At 40.0% G+C, this 20,149-nt stretch overlaps 1 protein-coding gene across 1 annotated transcript; it reads right to left on the bottom strand.

Annotated features, from left to right (window-relative positions):
* Positions 1-6,958: 6,958 nt before the first annotated feature.
* On the bottom strand, positions 6,959-20,048 carry rab11a (RAB11a, member RAS oncogene family). The gene is made up of 5 exons (XM_053315230.1): positions 19,927-20,048; positions 14,570-14,765; positions 13,616-13,809; positions 12,725-12,805; positions 6,959-7,195 (listed from the first exon to the last, which is right to left on the bottom strand). Exons 1-5 carry the CDS (start codon positions 19,964-19,966, stop codon positions 7,059-7,061), a joined length of 648 nt encoding a protein of 215 aa, XP_053171205.1. The 5' UTR covers positions 19,967-20,048; the 3' UTR covers positions 6,959-7,058.
* Between the last annotated feature and the right edge of the window lie 101 nt (positions 20,049-20,149).

Below are 20,149 nucleotides of genomic sequence, written 5' to 3'. Positions count from 1 at the left end.
AGAGGTTAGTAGGTCAGCCTACAGACCCCGGATGTTAACATGGCACCATGGGCTCGGAGGGGAATGGCACTAACGTATCGTAACTAAATATCGGTGAAATGAACTAGCTTGGAGGCAGATAATGCGTTATATAGAGGCTGAGCTTCGGTGCCCCGTGTACTCGCATTATACAGATATACGCGGCGCTACACTGGAGCTAATTTCATCTGAAAGACACCAAAGTTGTCTGGGTGAGTAATAAATATGTGCGATTTTGGCGATTTCCACGCCTTGTACTTTAACGAACTAGTCCTAGGGATTTAACCTCTTAATACATGCCCCTATTTTTTATGTTAGCCTAAACGACATGCCCAAGTTGTGAGCAGCACAGATCCACATAGTTTGAGACTCAGAGATGTGTCTGGTATCATTGGAAAGGAAACACTCTCAGGATTCTTGTAAAAGTGTCTGTGTGATTCTGTGACTTACTGACAAAGTGTGGCAGAGGTTACAATGATGGGGTTGTTTACTCGCCCATAGGTTTGCCTTTACAATGACATGTGTACAGACATTCAGGGACCTCTCAGCAGGATATAGACACAATGAGGCCAGAGCCACATGTCTTGGCTTCATGCAGTCCAAATTTGGAGTCAAAAGACCAAAAGATGAATTTTTCAGTTATTTTTCAACAGGTATGTCCATGCGTTTTCCTCAGGTCCTTTTTGGAGACTCCAAATGGACACTTGGTTACCAAAGCTGTATAACCACAATCAAACACCTATAACTTCACAACCCCTTTGCCTACAATCAAAATATTGTTCTCTAATGAAAGCTGACACCATATTATTATTATTATTATTATTATTATTATTATTGTTATTATTATTATTATATAATTATATATGACCATGTTTTTTTTGTTTGGCCATATCTATCTATCTATCTATCTATCTATCTATCTATCTATCTATCTGTTTATTTTGCTATAAGTCATATGTCAAGTCGAAGAAGAACCAACCGTGTACCAAAATGCCGTGTGCGTAATGATATATGGTTCAACTCTTTTACGCACAGGGCGCACGCCGGTTACGCTTGGAGTTTGTTTATGGACAGCCAAACCTAATAGCTTAGTGTCATAGACCGTTGGAAACCTCTGACTATTGGCTAAAAGGTTATCAACTTCATTTCACCGAATATTTCCACAGCCTGGAACAGCTGTCAATCAAACCCACGTTGTCGCCGGTCACATGTCCTCATTGGCTTTGGAGGCACGTGCTGCCTAATCCTAAACACCGATTGGCTTGTGTGTGGTGTCGTCAGAAGCAGAAGAGGCTAACGGTCGTAAACATCTAATCACGTGTACTCTGAGCTGGACGTGCAGGCCAGGAAATGACGTAAACGGACATGGTTTGTTCTGCGTGTATTACCTTACGTGTTGGACTAAACACATGGACATATTGAGGAAAGTATTTCGGTTTTATGGAAACGGATTTCATATTTCACAAGAATGGACACTTGGCGAGCTGTACAGAAAGTCCTGAGTCATAAGATGATCGTTGTGGATAAAGGGAACACTTTGAAGGTAAGTAGCATGATAGCTTTTCTCACTTAGCTGAGTGGCTAGCCGAGCTAATCGCTAATACTATTACTGCTGTGAGCAACCATATAAGTCGTGAGTGGTCTTGAATGAATCAGGAGAATCTAAGCTTTCTAACAATGTACGGCATGAATATATATGTTTAAGGGTTGGTGTTTAAAACATTCAGAAGGACGTGTGGCTACCTCCGAACATCCGTCCCGTCCCGTTGACGGAACAGCGTGCTTTAAGAGGTTAAATTACTAAATGTTGAAATGGCCACTGAATTAATACTTAGCGTACATCAAGTATGAATGAAACCAAAGCCAGGTACAATCACAGCTTAGCAAAATGTGCCTTTTCTGAATTGTCTTCACTTTTAACTGCTTACAAGTACATTACACCACCCTTTACACCTGTATGCTACAATTTTAAGTGAGGTAAGTCAGTGGAGTGGTGCATTAAAACTTAAAGGATAAATACCGTTTTTTCACAACCTGGACCTTATTTCTAGCATAAAATATGATCATTTACTCACCCAGACAACTTTGGTGTCACTTGGAGTCGTTCGGACGAAATACTCAAATTAGCTCCAGTGTTGCGCGGTATATCCGTATATTTAGTTATGATGGGTTAGTGCTATTCCCCTCCGAGCCCGTGGTGGCATGTTATCAACATCCGGGGTCTGTAGGCTGACCTATAGCAGAGACATTATAATAAGAGGAGACATATCACTGAAAAAATCGCCCATTGAAATGCATAGGGAAACTTCGTAACGCCAAGATGGCCGGTGTTTGCACATGTCCCGCCTCTTCTGGTGCCGTTGCTCCAATCATTTTGCTGGTCCAAGTGGTCACGTTTTTTGCGACACTTGGAAGTCATTTTCAACAGAGACATTTTAAAACACATGATCAGCAGTTTATACTACTTTGTGTACATATATTTCTTATTGCTTTATCCAAAATTGTGGCATGATCTGGGAAAGTTGACTGTGAGCAAACTCCTGTCTCTGCTGTGAGCGTGCGATGACGTCTTGCTGTCAGTGCCTGCAATAAATGAAGACTGTCGTGAAGTATTGCGCATGCGCAGTCCAAGATGCCTGAAAGGAAAAAGGCTTTTAAAACGTTAATTTGATACCAAACCATCAAACCCTTTCAGCGATTATAGTTTGATTTTCATCGTGATTTCAAAACATGGTTTTTTATGTCCCTTAGACCTCGGGAAATGGAGATACAGCTCTCTCCCTATTCATTTAGATAGCCGGTTGGTCTTCCTATGGCCAAATAGCTGCCGGAGGCGTGGCCAATTTTGCCGCCGAGTGAGACGACTTGCCTGAGAAGGACTTTGCCTATAGCGCCCCCCTAACGAATACAAAAATGTGATGTACATGAACGAAATTTGGTATATATATGTATCATGTCCAGACGCACAAAAAAGTCTGTGGGACCCATGACGTCACTCCAACAGGAAGTTGGCCATTTTGAAAAATATCTGCGATTTTGGCGTTTTCCACACCTTGTACTTTAATGAACTTGTCCTAGGGATTTAATCCGACTGACTTCAAATTCACTCAGAAACATCTTGAAACATTGGAGGTGGAAAGTTGTTAACTTTCTGATTATGGATTTGGTTTGGTTGGTTTGGATTTTGATGTTTTGCCATTAAACAGGAACTGCACCCTGCTGGCCAAACAGCATCATTGCACCCTGTAGAAGATCAATAAAATTGAGCCCCTCCCTCCAGATTGACAGATTTGGTACATATATGTATCATCTAAAGACGCACAAAAAAGTCTCTTGGAACCATACCCTCACTCCAACAGCAAGTCGGCCATTTTGAATCAAATTTGCCATTTTGGTGCTGTTTGATACCATTTTCACACCACATACTTTAATAAATTCCTCCAACAGATTTAATCCAACCGACTTCATATTGACTCTGTGTCATCTCAAGACCTTGAAGATGCGTCGCAGCAAGTCTCGCTCAGTCGTGGCATGGCGGGGGAGCTTGGGCCCGGTCATCGCTGCTTGCAGCTTTAATTATGATTTTCTTTTAATTTTAAGTATTTTTGGGTCTTTTTGCCTTTATTTTACAGATTAGTAGAGAGAGAGACAGGAAATGGGAGGCAGAGAGGGGGGCAATGACACACAGGATAGGACCGCTCGGTGCAGTGAGGACTGTAGCCTCAACATATGGGGCGTGTGCTCTACCCACTGAGCTAAACCCCACCACATTATGACTATTATTACAAGTAAAATACAAGTTCATGTAAAGGTTTATGACTGGTGCGCTTTATTAAGATGAACTGATAACTTAAGATATAGACACAATTGTACAATTTTATCAATCTGTACAAAACATAAAACCATTCATTTTGACCCCCCTCTCACATTAAACCCTCCAAATTCATTGAAATGACATCATTTCACTCTGAACACGTTTACACTGGAATTACAGTCAGTTATAGATTTTCAATATGTAAAAAAAAAAATAGACAGAAATCAAAAAAACACACTTCTTTTTAAAAAAAACAACAACAACAATAATGGAGGTACATGAAACAGGATCAGAAATCATAGTTTCAGAAAACAAACCAAAAAAAAAGAGAAGGAATCACTTCGACTTTTCGTCCAGATTGCCGGCTAAGTGAGTCTGGAGATGCTCGGCTGGCGGCGCCGTCTGTTCGAAAAAAGAGAAAACGCCATTGGCACTGCCAGCCAGGCTCACACACTCCACAGCTACCAATCTACCCTCTTCCTCTAAACACACACACACACACACATACACACACACCAATATCAGGCATTGTATATGTCCGCTAACACCACTACACACACATGACACGACTAAATAACCTGGAAATTCAACTTCGACTACACACTCTGGAGTTTTTATGTTTTTTATAATAGCTGGGAAGGTTTGTTACTTAGCGATGCGTCCGTTTTTATTATTTTTTTTTGTCGTTTTTTAAATTGTTAAGCACGTCGTTAGCTAGCTAGCCTGACCCCTCGGCAAGATTTCATGGACAGTAAATGACAATGTTAGCTACGTAAGGCGATACGACATTTTTTTTTTTTTGAGTAGCAGTCGTACAGAAAAAGCCATGCATTGTGTTTTAAATTCAGAGGCAGCTCGGTGTACGTTTAGGCTTTTATGTGACAGGGACAAACACAGCCGTCTGAAAAGCTCGGGTGTCAGTTGAAGGAAGAGGAGGAAGAGGAGGTGGTGGTGGTGGGTTGTATTATATTATATTATATGGTGAATGAGAGGCGTTGTGGGTCTTTTTGGCAGGGGGAAGTGAGGAGGAGGGGGGCATGGTGAAAAGAGGAGGAGGCACTGTGACCAGAAGTTTAGCAGAGAATGAGCGGCTGAATCTTATTTGAAGCTTTTCCTTTTTTTCTCTCCACCTCTGTTGGAATAATTTTAAAAAACAAGGAAAGACTTTGGAGACTCAGCCTTTATCGTTATTATATTAATAATACTAATAATGTTCTGTATGGCTGAACATTATGTTTATACATTTTGGTTTCTGAACTGTGGCACCGTCTTGACATTAAAAAAAACAAAAAAAAAAACAGGTCCAGATTCTCCGTGTGTGTGTGTGTGCAGTTAAAAAAAAAAAAAAAAATCTAATCCAGACAAAAAAAAAGAAAAAAAAGAAAGCGTGTTTATTTATTTATATAACTAGAGCTACGATTAAGGTTCAGTGCAAGATTCGGACAATTTTCACGTTCATGAAATCTAACGTAGTGAGTGAAAGACTTTTTAACTCTCTCAGTGCTCAGTCCTAACTAACAGATCTGTGGTTAGCCTTAACATGCAAAGCATAATTTCTGATTACAATATTATTTTATTTTATCGAGTATCATAGAAATGTCACATGAGAAAATCTACTAACCTCACTTTAACTCACACCTTTTGCTTTTTTATATGTATTTTATTTTTTTAAAAGTCCTTCATTTTGCTATAAGAAGTGCACTAAGACGACAAAAAAGAAAAAAGAAAAAAAAAGAGCTATGTGCTAGTTTCTGCATAGTTGTAGTCAAATATAGTTAGGATGAATGCATACTGTGTTCTTATAATGTTGGAGCTGTCATTAAATCTTGAACATCCATCCGATTGATCTCAGCATGACACTGAGATTTAAAGTAGCACAACATGGAAAAAAAAAAATTAAAAATTAAAAAAAAAACAACAACGAGAAAAGTACAGGAGTTGTGTGTTCAGTCTTTAAAAAAATAAAAAATAATAATAATAATAATTCAGCCACCTTGGAGGCAATGATAGTGTTTCCGTATATAGAGTCCAGATTGAGTCTCTCGCCTGATAAAAAAAACAAAACATGCAGCACAGCAGAGCGCCATCTTTAAAATAAAAAAAAAACCCAAATAACATGCAAAAGCTAGCCTCGAACCTGCCGACGACACGTAACAAGGCTACGAGCTACATGCTAACTCAAAAGCTAGCCTCGAACCTGCCGACGACACGTAACGAGGCTACGAGCTACATGCTAACTCAAAAGCTAGCCTCGAACCTGCCGACGACACGTAACGAGGCTACGAGCTACATGCTAAATGCTAACTCACACCTGGCCCCCTTTTTTAAAAATGTTTTAACCCTTCTACGGCGCAAAAACTGAAGCCGAAAAAAAAAACAGGTTCTACGTTTCTTTAGCGTCATATTCACAGCAATCAGATCGTGTCGGCACTGTGCTCGATTACATCCACATGGTTTCCAAACAGTACATTGCACTAAAAGAGGAGGAGGAGGAAAAGGAGGAGGAGGGGAAGAGGAAGAGGGAAGCCTAAAATTGACAAAGGAGACGCTTGTATAAGAGGAATACACTTCAGAGCAACTTTGATGTGCTTTAAATTCATATATACCTAATAAGTAGATATATGATATAATACAGAGAGAGAGAGATCATTTAAAAAAAAAAAAAAGTGGAGAGAAATAAACAAGAGCACAAAATATGAAGAAAAAAGAGGAAAAAGGAAGGGAAAAAAAATCACATTCATATATTAAGACATTTTCGTGACATGTCAGCGCATCTACAGTAATGAAATCTAAAGTGATATGAAATGCCTGCTGCCTGCTGTCCTGCAGTCGCCTAAAGACAGAGGGGCTCTGCTTGGGGGGGCCACCCCACGCGGTGACTTCTTATAACAGGGGGAGGGAGGGGGTAGGAGAGAAGGGGGGTAGAAGAAGAGCGGAGGAGGTTGGGTGGTGGGAGCAGGGAGGAGGTGGAGGAGGGGGAGAGGGGGGGTGTAGGCAGGTACAGGTAGGTGTAGAGTTCGGGTCACAGCGTGGAAAGCTGTGGCTCGTCCCTCCCACTCCACACAGTACACTGAGGCAGTCTATTTTCTGAGGGGGGCAGGAAGGGGGAGGAAGGGGGGTGTTGGGGTAAAAGAAGAAGAGGAGGAGGACTGTGGAGAGAGAGAGAGAGAGATAAAGAGAGGAGGGGTAGGGGGGGGGGGGGGGTAGCAGCAGATCCGGAGCCGGGCTAGATGTTCTGACAGCACTGCATCTTTGGTTTGTTCTCAGTGGGCTGCACCTGGATGTTGACCACGTTGTTGCTAGGCGACATGTCGCTCTCCTGGCGCTCCGACATCTGCTTCTGGGAGACGATACGGTAGATCTCTGAAGGGAGAGACGAGGAAGAGGGGGGGGGGGGCAACAAGGTCAATTAAAGTTTTTATATTCTACTAAACTTTATATACATGATTACAGCTCCGACACTTAATTAATCAATTAGTCGTTAACTATTAAATTAACTGGCGTCTATTTTAATCATCAATGAGGAGCAAGAGTAGATGGAAGAAAAGAAGGACAGTAGGAAGGAAGGAAGGAAAGAAGGAAACATTCGAGTAGGGACAGAAGTAAGGAAGTAAGGGAGGAAGGAAGGAAGGAGGGAAGGAAAAAGGAAGGGAGGAAGGAAAAGAAGAAACATTGAAGGAGAGACAGAAGGCAGGAAGGAAAGAAAGATGGAAGGAAGGAAGGAAGGAAGGAAAGATGGAAGGAAGGAAGGAAAGAAAGAAAGACGGAAGGAAGGAAGGAAAGCTGGAAGGAAGGAAGGAAGGAAGGAAATGAAGACAGGAAGGAAGGAAGGAAGGACAGAGGAAAGAAGGAGGGAGGGAGGAAGGAAAGCTGGAAGGAAGGAAGGAAAGAAAGAAAGATGGAAGGAAGTAAGGGAGGAAGGAAGGAAAGCTGGAAGGAAGGGAGGGAGGAAATGAAGGAAGGGAGGAAAGAGAGAGAGAGAAGGAGGGAGGGAGGGAGGAAATGCAGGAAGGAAGGAAGGAAGGGACAGTCAAAACAGACAGGGTCAATGTGACCCGGGAGGACGACAGGAAGGTTAACTGTGAATGTGAATCAGTGAACAGATTAAATTTGAGTCAGAACACAAACAGGAAGTAAAGGTTAATTCATTAATTGCATCGTTATAGATAATCACGAGGCTCTACAATAACTGCCTCACATCGTAATTATTCCTGGAAGGTTTTATGTTGCTTTTTAATCTTCATTTTTAACCTCCAGGTATTAATGTGTCTGTATGAGCTGCTGGTTATCTATCCATCTTTTAATTTGTCTCTTTTAAAAGGTAAACCATATTTAATTTTCTTATGTTTGAAGATGCAGAATTAAAATGACGAGAGAGATTGTTACATTTGTAAACTCATTTTCATTCAAGGGCCACATACAGACCAATTTGATCTCATGAGTGACAGATCATAAAAAAGATGGAAGGAAGAAAGGAAGGAAATAAGAAGGGAAGGAAGGAAAGAAAGACAGGCAAAAGGAAGGAGGGAAGAAAGGTAGGAAGGACAGACAGTGAAGGACAGACAGACAGATGGAAGGAAAGAAGGAAGTAAGGGAGGACAGAAGGAAGGACAGATGGAAGAAAGGAAGAAATGAAGGAAGGAAAGAATGAAGGTAGGAAGGACAGATGGAAGGAAGGAAAAAAGGAAGGTCGGGAAGAAAAAAAGAAGGGAGGAAGGAAGGAAAGAAAGGAGGGAGGGAAGAAAGAAGGAAGGAAGGACAGATGGAAGGAAGGAAGTAAGGGAGGACAGAAGGAAGGAAGGGAGGAAAGGAAGGAAGGAGGGAAGAAAGAAGGGAGGAAGGACAGATTTCCTTTCCAATAAAGGAAATCTTGAATCTTGAGTTACATAGAAGCTGGTGAGGAAGGGGAAGGGGAAGGGGGGGGTGGGGGGTATAGACAGGAAGTGATGTCATGACTCCAGCACTCTGTAATTAGCTGCTGCCATCTGTTTATAGAGGAGCAGGATGTGTGCAGAGATGGTTTCTGTTCCTCCCTGCTGCTGCTGCTGCTGCTGCTGGCTGATAGGAAGCAGAGCAGAACCTCACACAGGATCTTTTCTAATTATGCAAATTATCAAATATCCACCTGTTTAAATAAAAACAGGAAGTTAAACTACCAGCTGAGCTCACACAGTCACGTCTGCACATGTGTCAGAAAGGACAAAAAGACATATAACATATCTATAAAGGGCAATGACGTGATGTAACTCAGTGTCATTTGGTGTAACCAGTATTTGTCCATAAAATCTCTCTGTTGTGTTCGAGTCAAGGAAGGAAGGGAGGAAGAATGAAGGAAAGGAGGGAGGGGGGAGGGAGGAGGGAAGGAGGGAAGGAAAGGAGTAAAGGAGGGAAGGAAAGGAGTAAAGGAAAGAAGGAAGGAAGGGAGTAAAGGAAAGAAGGCAGGGAGGAAGGAAGGAAGGAGAGAGAGGGGAAGGAACGACAAAAGGAAGAAAGGGGGGTGAAGGAAGGAAGGGAAATAAGGAAGTGAATTAGGAAGGACGGAGGAAAGAAGTAAGTAAGGAAGGAAGGTAGGTGGAAGGGAGGAAAGAAGAAAGGGGGATGGAGGAAGGAAGGAAGGAAGGAAAGGAAATGAGGAAGGGAGGAAGGAAGGACGGAGGAAAGAAGTAAGTAAGGGAGGAAGGAAGGAAAGAAGGAAGGGAGGAAAGAGAGAAGAACAAAGAGAGGAAGGTAGGGGGAGGAAGGAAGGAAGGAAGGGAGGAAAGGAAATAAGGAAAGAAGAAAGGGGGATGGAGGAAGGAAAGAAGGAAGGGAGGAAAGAGAAGAAGGAAAGAAAGAGAGAAGGAGAGAGGAAGGACAGATGGAAGGAAGGAAGGAACAGTCAAAACAGACACACACACACCCACACACACACACGCACACACACACACACACACACAATGACTTATTGAGGACTGAAGGCCAAATAATCAAATAAAAACCAGGATGTGATTAAAATGTTGATGAAGAATAAAAACCTGAAGTAAAGCTGAAGCTCAGACGCTCAGTCCAGAGGAGGATTATTATTAACTATAGTCCTGAGCAGAGAGGAAGCTGCAGTCCCTCTCTGAGCTGAACATGCAGAGCAGAGTGACTCACTAACTACTGATTATAAACCACGGCTGGAAATAAAGAAAGAAATAATCCTCTAACAAAAGCTCCAGTTTGAATCACTAAAAAAAAAAAAAAAAAACCTGACAGGAAGTGACTGAGCCTTTTATAACACATGAAGCTTTACATGTCAGTCTGTGGTCAGTATGAAACACAGAGAGACACAAACAGAGAAGTCAGAGTATTAAAATAAAAGCCTTTAATCAGATAGTTTTTGGGATATCTTGGTTGTTGATATTTGAATTTTCTATATTTAATTTATTATCTTGTTGTTGTTCTGCTTTGGTATTTTCTGATCTGTCAATAAAGCCAATAACATTTATTTTAATTTGACAGACTAAGACTTTTTTTTTTCTTTCACTCCTTTTCACAGGATTGGTTAAAAAATAAAATAAATAGAGAATACTGCAGCCTGATTCTTAAATATACAGCTTAGATTTTGTTTTAACCTTCCTGTCGTCCTCCCGGGTCAAATTGACCCAGTCTGTTTTGACTGTTCCTTCCTTCCTTCCTCCTTCTTTCCTTCCCTCCTTTCCTCTGTCCTACCTTCCCTCCTTTCTCCTCCTTTCCTTCCTTACTTCCTTCCTCCCTCCCTCCTTTCCTTCCTTCTTCCTTTCCTTTCCTTCCTTCTTCCTCCCTTCCTTCCTTCCTTCCTCCTTTCCTTCCTTCTTCCTCCTCCTTTCCTTCCTTCTTCCTCCTCTCCTTCCTTCCTTCCTTCCTTCTTCCTCCTCCTTTCCTTCCTTCTTCCTCCCTTCCTTCCTTCTTCCTCCCTTCCTCCCTCTTCCTCCCTTCCTCCCTCCTTCCTTTCCTTCCTTCTTCCTCCTCCTTTCCTTCCTTCTTCCTCCCTTCCTCCCTCCTTTCCTTCCTTCTTCCTCCCTCCTTTCCTTCCTTCTTCCTCCTTCCTTTCCTTCCTTCTTCCTCCTCCTTTCCTTCCTTCTTCCTCCCTCCTTTCCTTCCTTCTTCCTCCTCCTTTCCTTCCTTCTTCCTCCCTCCTTTCCTTCCTTGACTTCCTTGAGGACAATATATGTACATAAGTTTATCTCCTCCTTCACTGTAAAGTCCGTCCAGGCTTCAAACTACTCGAGATGTCCAGCGTTGGCGGAGTATTCTGATTACCTTTTTTGATGTAACAAGTAATCTAACACATTAGCTCCACAATTTAAGTACATTAATATTTATTTACCAACTAATCTGCCACAGATTCTCACCATTGTAACTTTTTTTTTGGCAGGCAGGCAGGCACATCGCTACGAGCTTAAAAGTTAAAAAAAATAAATAAATGAGAGCATCAACTTTTTTTTCCTGCTGTTGCATTAACCCATGAAACATCTGTGTAATGTTTCGTCACCTCCCTGATTACTAAAGCTTTGCCGCTCCCTTCCAGAGATCAGCTGATGGGACGTGATGATGTCATACAGAGTTCATCGGGTGCTGCAGCTCACCTGACTGTAATCAGCCTCATAAATAAGCAAAGACTCCTGTGACTGCAGCATCACTTCCTCAATAAACCTGTTAATGAGTTTACAGCCGAGGGAGATGAGCACACGCTGGTTGCTTTAACAGCTGTTTTCGGAGGATGAATGTTTGGAGGTATTTAGATATTAAAGGCTCATCTCTCTGTGTGTGTGTGAGTAGTTCAGGAAGTCTTTTGTACCTGCAGCCATCAGGTTTGACAATAATCCTCTTTAACTGTCTCACACAATCATATCCTCATTTTCTTACATATTTATTGAGTTTTTAAGATGCTTTTTAATTTGCTCTAACTTAAAGCTATTTGCATATATGTATTTATTTATTTATTTATTTATATATATGTGTGTGTGTGTGAGCTACTAGATATCTGAACTTCCCCAAGGAGATGAACAAAGTATCTACCTTTTATTTAAAAAGAAACCTTGACTATAAAGACTCGTACACCTTAATATGCTATCATTATCCTCTTCTACTAAAATACGTACTTTATTTTGAAAATCCTCAATGTTTAATACCTATATTGACATAGAGAGGCTGTCGTTACATTATGAAGGCCACTGCAACCAGGCAGGGAGTTCTGGTCCTCTGAAATGAGGCCAACGCTGAAGTAACTTAGAGCTGCATTCTATCAAAAGGCCACCAGGGGTGCCGTCTCTATACAAGTCAATGGAGAATTCACCAACTTCTCACTTGATTTCTAACCTCAGTAAACGTTTTCAAAATGTGTTTATGGTCTCAATCGCTAGTTTAAAGCCTTCTTCAATGCAGTATGATGTTCATTTGGGACATTTTGGCCTCCCTGATTTTATATGTGACGATAAAGCAGAGTATGCATTAGGGCGTGGCTACGTCCTGATTGACAGGTTGATTGACCAATGTCCTCGAGATCCAGCCCTCACAACCATAGCAACCTCCCCGCTCCGCCCATGGCCCCGCCTCATATAAGTAGAATCCGTGTTTTTATTTTTCCCCAGCATGCACCTGAAATTTTCAAGATGGCGCTGCCTAGATTCGAAACTATTGGCTTCCGAGCAGCAGTCCACAAACCAATGGGTGACGCCACGGATGTTACGTCCATTTATTCTATACAGTCTATGATTATAACCAGATGACGTCACTACCCAGAATGCATTGTGGCATAAACTACGAGTGAAAGGGTTTTTTTCTCTCCTAATTTTATGAAAAACTAAAGCAGAGTGTTTTTATATAACATTTATATAGTTGAAGGCTGAAGACACACACACACACGCACACACACACACACACACACACCTGTCAGGATGGTCTGGAAGGCCGTCTCGACGTTGGTGGAGTCCAGAGCCGACGTCTCCAGGAAAGATAAACCGTTCTTCTCTGAAAGGTTGAGCAACAGAGTGAGAGACATTCCTCAGATAACAGCTCAGTGAGTCTCAGCAGCTACACAAATATATCTCCACATGAGCAACACACACACACACACACACACACACACACACACACACACACACACACACACACACACACACACACACACACACACACACACACACACACACACACACACACACACACACACACACACACACACCATTAAGTCAGTGTGTTACATAAAAACACACATCTCACTATTATCAGTTTAATGCTTTAATATCATTAAGATATTTATTTACTTTATTAAAGACTTCAAGTCACTTTAAACTTTTAATAAAGCTTTTCTCTTATTTTCTCTTATTTATCATATTTATCTTAAGGTTTTTTATTATGAATCCTAAATTTTTATATTTTATTTTTCTTTATTCTTATTCTTAGGTTCTTATTCCTTCCTTCCTTCCTCCCTTCTTTCCTTTCCTTTCTTTCCTCCCTCCTTCCTTCCCTCTTTCTTTCCTCCCTCCTTCCTTCCTTTCCTTTCTTCTTCCTCCCTCCCTCCCTCCCTCCCTCCCTCCCTCCCTCCCTTCCTTCCTCATTTCCTTCCGTCTGTCCTTCCTCCCTCCTTTCCTTCCGTCTGTCCTTCCTCCCTCCTTTCCTTCCTTCTTCCTCCCTACTTTCCTTCTTTCTTCCTTCCTCACTCCCTCCTTTGCTTCCTTCTTCCTCCCTTCCTGTTCTTAAATGTTGTTATGCTCGCCAAAAACAATAAATATATAGTTAAAAAATAAATAAATAACTAAAGGTAGAAGTTGATCTCACCAGCGAAGGCTCGTGCCTCGTCGGTGGGGACGGCCCGGAGGTGACGCAGGTCGCTCTTGTTTCCCACCAGCATGATGACGATGTTGCTGTCAGCGTGATCTCTCAGCTCCTTCAGCCAGCGCTCAACGTTCTCGTAGGTTAGATGTTTGGCGATGTCGTAAACAAGGAGCGCCCCCACCGCCCCGCGGTAGTACCTGCAGCAGACGACAGGAAACAGGAAACAGCTGGTGTTAGTTTCAGGGTTCGTAAATAATCACCACATAATATTAAAATAGATTCCTAGATTCATCGCTCAGTCAAAAAGTTTATTATTTTGTGAGAAAAACTTGTGGAGCTTTGATTGGAGATGATTATTATTATTAGTTGTAGTTAAGGTAGTATTAGTAGTAGTATTATTAGTAGTAGTTAAGGTATTAGTAGTAGTAGTTAAGGTAGTATTAGTAGTAGTAGTAGTTAAGGTGGTAGTAGTAGTAGTAGTAGTAGTAGTTAAGGTAGTATTATTATTAGTAGTAGTATTAGTATTAGTAGTTAAGGTAGTAGTAGTAGTAGTATTAGTAGTTAAGGTAGTAGTAGTATTAGTAGTTAAGGTAGTATTATTAGTAGTAGTTGTAGTAATAGTGTACTAGTAGTAGTAGTAGTAAAGGTAGTATTATTATTAGTAGTAGTAGTAGTAATAGTAGTAGTAGTTAAGGTAGTAGTAGTAGTTAAGGTAGTATTATCAGTATTATTATTATTAGCAGTAGTAGTAGTAATAGTAGTAGTAGTTAAGGTAGTAGTAGTAGTAGTAGTTAAGGTAGTATTATCAGTATTATTATTATTAGCAGTAGTAGTAGTAATAGTAATAGTAGTAGTAGTACTGTTGCATCTCTACTCTCTCTAGTGTGAATTATGACATTAATGAATTAACCTGATAGAGAGAGAACTTCTAACTTTATCTTCCTGTCTTGTACTCACGCTGATGTGATGGCACGGTAACGCTCCTGCCCCGCCGTGTCCCAGATCTGAGCCTTCACCGTCTTGCCGTCCACTTGGATGCTGCGCGTGGCGAACTCCACTCCGATGGTGCTCTTACTCTCCAGGTTGAACTCGTTTCGGGTGAAGCGGGACAGCAGGTTACTCTTCCCCACCCCCGAGTCACCGATGAGGACCACTGAAACACACACAGAGAGATATAAACCTTTAAGAATCACATCATGTTATAAAAAGTAGAATTTATTGATCAGTTAACGCGTTAATCGCGATTAGATTAATGCAATCCATAACGCGTTAATTTTTTTTAAATCGCATTTTAATGTTGCAAGCCTTTTTGTCCCTTCTACTCCCCCGTAGACGGCTCCTCTAGCTGTAGCGCTATGCTTTGAAGTGGCCTCCTGCAGTAAACCTACCGCGCTGATGGAAAGTAAGAGAGCTACTGGACTTTTGAACGGCTTGTTTAACTTTAAAACACTTCCAGACGGTTCAGTTGACAAGTCAAAAGTAAAATGCAACCTGTGTCAAACGGAGTTAAACTACCACCGGAGTACGTGGAGTTTGAGTTAGCACCTCCACGCTAAACACCCAGGTGCAGCCAAGTGAGCCTCAGCTCCACCAAAGGACCATTTTGGAGTGTGGGAGTCGCAGCAGAGCCGTGATTGATTCCCAGTTAAGACACTCTGGTAAGAAATGCTTTACATTATGGGCTTAAAACTGCCTTCAAATGGAAAATAACAGAATTTTAAACATGCAATTCAAAACGTGATTAATCGCGATTAACTATGGAAATTCTGCGATTAATCTCGATTAAAAAAATTAATTGTTTGACAGCCCTAGTTATTTCTACTTTCTATTTTATAATTATTTTAATTGTTGAGTATTTTAATTAATGGATAATTACAATAAAGCACTTCTACTAATGTCACATATTCAATTAGTGACATAATGACCCACTCACTGATCCATTATAAACATGCTGAGTGTAATTAGACAGGGAGCAATCAGTTAATTAAATGATTAGCTGAGCAACACTTAATATTATAGAATTATTTTGATTATGAATTCATGTTTAATGTTTTTTCTCAAGCAAAAATCAGGCTGCAGCTTCTCAGATGTGAAGATAATTAATTTTACTTTTCCTGTCGTCCTCCCGGGTCAAATTGACCCCGTCTCTTTTAACTGTTCCTTCTTCCCTCTTTCTTTAATTTTTCTTTCCTTCTTCCCCTCCTCCCCTCTTTCTTTGCTCCCTCATCCTTGCTTCCTTCCTTCCTCCCTCCTTTCTTTCCTTCCTTTCTTCTTTCCTTCCTTCTTCCCTTCCTCCTTTCCATCCTCCCTCCCTCCTTACTCCTCTTTCTTTCCTTCTCTCCTTACTTCCTTCCTCTTTTCCTCCTTACTCCTTTCCTTCCTTCCTTCTGTCCTTCCTTGACCTGAGGACAACAGGAGGGTTAACTAGTTTTTTCCCTCTAACCTTTACTCTTTTACTATTTACTTTACTATTCTTTATTATTCATATCTTATTTATTTTATTTTCTCTTGCGTGCATTGGTCTATTTTTGTCTTTGTAATTTGTTTTTTATTTTTGTTCCTTTTCTTTATGTTATCACTTGTTCTGTGTTCTTATTATCAGCTCTAGTTTCTGCTTTCTGTAAGCACTCACTTATTTATTTATTTATTTATTGACTTCCATCCATTATCAATTATCTGAGTGTCCTGTGCAGGTTTACTCAACACGTCTGCAGTCTGTCTGAACACACATGTTACAGTATGAACACATTATTTATAATTTATTATTTAAGAAAACCAAATTCAAACAGATTCCCACATACTGATAAAGCTGCAGATCTTTATTTATTGGTAGAAAGTAACTCAGAGTCTTTAAAGTAGTTAATGTATAAATGACATTAAGTAAAATAATGTGATAGCAGGGTTAGGGTTAGTGGTGGAAGAAGTATTAAGATCCTTTACTTCATTAAAATTACCAATACAGCAATATAAAGATACTCCATTATAAGTTATGCATGAAAAATCCTACTACAGTAAAAGTACTGCAGTATTATGAGTGATGTAGTATGCAGTATTACAGTAAAAGTACTGCAGTATTATGAGTGATGTAGTATGCAGTATTACAGTAAAAGTACTGCAGTATTATGAGTGATGTAGTATGCAGTATTACAGTAAAAGTACTGCAGTATTATGAGTGATGTAGTATGCAGTATTACAGTAAAAGTACTGCAGTATTATGAGTCATGTAGTATGCAGTATTACTGTAAAAGTACTGCAGTATTATGAGTCATTTAGTATGCAGTATTACAGTAAAAGTACTGCAGTATTATGAGTGATGTAGTATGCAGTATTACAGTAAAAGTACTGCAGTATTATGAGTGATGTATTTAAAGTATTATATATTTTATGATACTGTTAAAGGAAAGGCAACTGTCACTTAAAAACAATACATCAAGTGTCATTTAAACTGGTTTTTCTTGCTATAATTTACAGTCACTGGTTTCACTGGTTTAAAGCTGCTGTGTCATCATTTATCTGCCAGTGTCAGAACAGCTGATCAGACAGTCGTAGTATTTAAAAAGTCCCATATTTTACACTTTTACAGTGTTTTATTTTAGGTTTTGATGTCTATTGTGAGATTATTTTTATGGTTTTAAGAAGCAAAAATCATATCAAGACAGTTTCACATCTTCTCTCTGCAGCTGGAAAAGAACAGGCGGTTTAGTGTTTACTCGATGTTGCGTGATCAGCTGACACGCCCGCGCCAACCACAGGTAACCGACCGTAGCCAAGTATGTAGCTGAGTCTGTAGCTGGGTAAAACTCTCCACCACTGAGGATTATGTTATCCAACTTTTAGAAGTCTGAGCAATGAAAAAGTTGCTTCCTGACATCTAACGTCTACTCAGCATTTCCTCCACTACTGTCTTTCCTCTGCTCTGTGTGTGTGTGTGCATGGAGCAGCTGAGCCCCGCTCACTAAAACAGAGAGAGCAGGGCAGAGCAGAGCATAGTATGCAGTATTACAGTAAAAGTACTGCAGTATTATGAGTGATGTAGTATGCAGTATTACAGTAAAAGTACTGCAGTATTATGAGTGATGTAGTATGCAGTATTACAGTAAAAGTACTGCAGTATTATGAGTGATGTAGTATGCAGTATTACAGTAAAAGTACTGCAGTATTATAGTGATGTAGTATGCAGTATTACAGTAAAAGTACTGCAGTATTATGAGTGATGTAGTATGCAGTATTACAGTAAAAGTACTGCAGTATTATGAGTGATGTAGTATGCAGTATTACAGTAAAAGTACTGCAGTATTATGAGTGATGTAGTATGCAGTATTACAGTAAAAGTACTGCAGTATTATAGTGATGTAGTATGCAGTATTACAGTAAAAGTACTGCAGTATTATAGTGATGTAGTATGCAGTATTACAGTAAAGGTACTGCAGTATTATAGTGATGTAGTATGCAGTATTACAGTAAAAGTACTGCAGTATTATGAGTGATGTAGTATGCAGTATTACAGTAAAAGTACTGCAGTATTATGAGTGATGTAGTATGCAGTATTACAGTAAAAGTACTGCAGTATTATGAGTGATGTAGTATGTAGTATTACAGTAAAAGTAGTGATATATTATTATATATGACATCATTAGATTATTAATAGTGAAGCATCAGTGTTAGAGCAGCATGTTACTGTTGTAGCTGCTGGAGGTGGAGCTAGTTTATACTACTTTATATACAGTTAGCTAGTTTATACTACTTTATATACAGTTAGCTAGTTTATACTACTTTATATACAGTTAGCTAGTTTATACTACTTTATATACAGTTAGCTAGTTTATATTACTTTATATACAGTTAGCTAGTTTATACTACTTTATATACAGTTAGCTAGTTTTTACTACTTTATATACAGTTAGCTAGTTTATACTACTTTATATACAGTTAGCTAGTTTACACTACTTTATATACAGTTAGCTAGTTTACACTACTTTATATACTGTTAGCTAGTTTAGTCCAGTGGTTCCCAACCTAGGGGTCGAGGCCCTCCAAAGGGTCAGCAGATAAATGTGAGGGCTGCTGAGATGATTAATGGGAGAGGAAAGAAGAAAAAACTAAGTTCTGATACACAAATGTGTTTTCAGTTTTTGGACTTTTTCTCTAATCTTTGATTTCTGCTGAAATATTGGATCATTTGAACATTTATTGAAATGAAAGCATGTGAGAAGTTTAGAGGGAAAAATCACTATTTGGTGGAGCTGTTAACAACTCATAGACATCTGAAATGTGACACTACTTTTTGGTTTCATCTTTTTTGTTTCATCTTTAACAATGTGTTGTATCTTAAAAGCTTGTTATATTATCCATTGTGTCAAATCTTCATCTGAAAAGTAACTAAAGCTGTTAAATAAATGTAGTGGAGTAGAAAGTACAATATTTCCCTCTGAAATATAGAAAGTAGCATCACATGGAAATACTACAGTAAAGTACGAGTACCTCAAATTGCACTGCAGTGCAGTACCTCAAACTGTACCACAGTAATGCACAAGTACCTCAAATTGTACTACAGTAATGTACACGTACCTCAAACTCTACTACAGTTAAATACAAATACCTCAAACTGTACTGCAAAGACAACAGGAAGGTTAAATCAACAGTAAAGACCCTAAATGAACATTAAAGCTGTTTTTCTTGCCGTAATCATTCCTCCTGTTTGAAAAACTTTCAATAAATATAATATTGGGAGAGAAAAAAAGACTGTAAATGTGTCAGATATCCACTTAATATGACTAACTCAGACTGCTGAAGCTCAATAGAAGCTTCACATCTACTTTTAAATGAGTGACATACTGTGGATTTTATCCTCCATCACTCCCATTGAAAACACATTTAAAAGGATCTTTATCCTCTCTCGCTACTCATATAAACACCTGACTGCTCCTCTAACTCTAACCCTGGATCTCTCCTGGATCTCAGCGTTCCATCCGGCCGCTAACACCCGAGCCAGATGACGTGTTGGCCGGGTAACGGTTAGGTGTGTCCTCCGCTGAGCTGCTAACATGCTAATAGGCTAACAGGCCTGGTAGATTAACGCTAACTAAACAATATTTAATAAACTACCACGTATATATTTACCTCGCATAGTTTAAACGAGGGTTGTTTTAAGTAGTGGGGTGTATTTAAACGTACTGACATTTTTCTAGAAAGCTCCGGTAAATAAATAAATAAATAATAAAACGAGTGTAGCACAAAGGTTAGCGGTGGCTAATGTTAGCATGTATCAGCTGATAATAGGAAGAAGAAGAAGAGGGAGAAAAACAGCCTATTACCTTTGAACAGATAATCATACTCGTCATCTCTAGTGCCCATCGTCTTTGTTGTTGGAGTGACGGATAAAGCCCAAAAGATTCAGATAGTTTTTTACAGAAAGGAGGAGATCTGCTGGTGTTTTCCTCTTCCAACGGGAATCTGTTTGGAAGCTGAACTTCCGCAGTTTCTTCTTCTTCTTCCTCTTCTGTGGCAGTGTGACAGCAGCAGCAGCGCCAAACACAA

This window comes from Scomber japonicus, chromosome 1 (genome assembly GCF_027409825.1).
Source record: "Scomber japonicus isolate fScoJap1 chromosome 1, fScoJap1.pri, whole genome shotgun sequence".
Classification (NCBI taxonomy): Eukaryota; Metazoa; Chordata; class Actinopteri; order Scombriformes; family Scombridae; genus Scomber; species Scomber japonicus.
The sequence above is the reverse complement of the archived record's forward strand: the minus strand, read 5'-3'. Positions and strand labels throughout refer to the sequence as shown.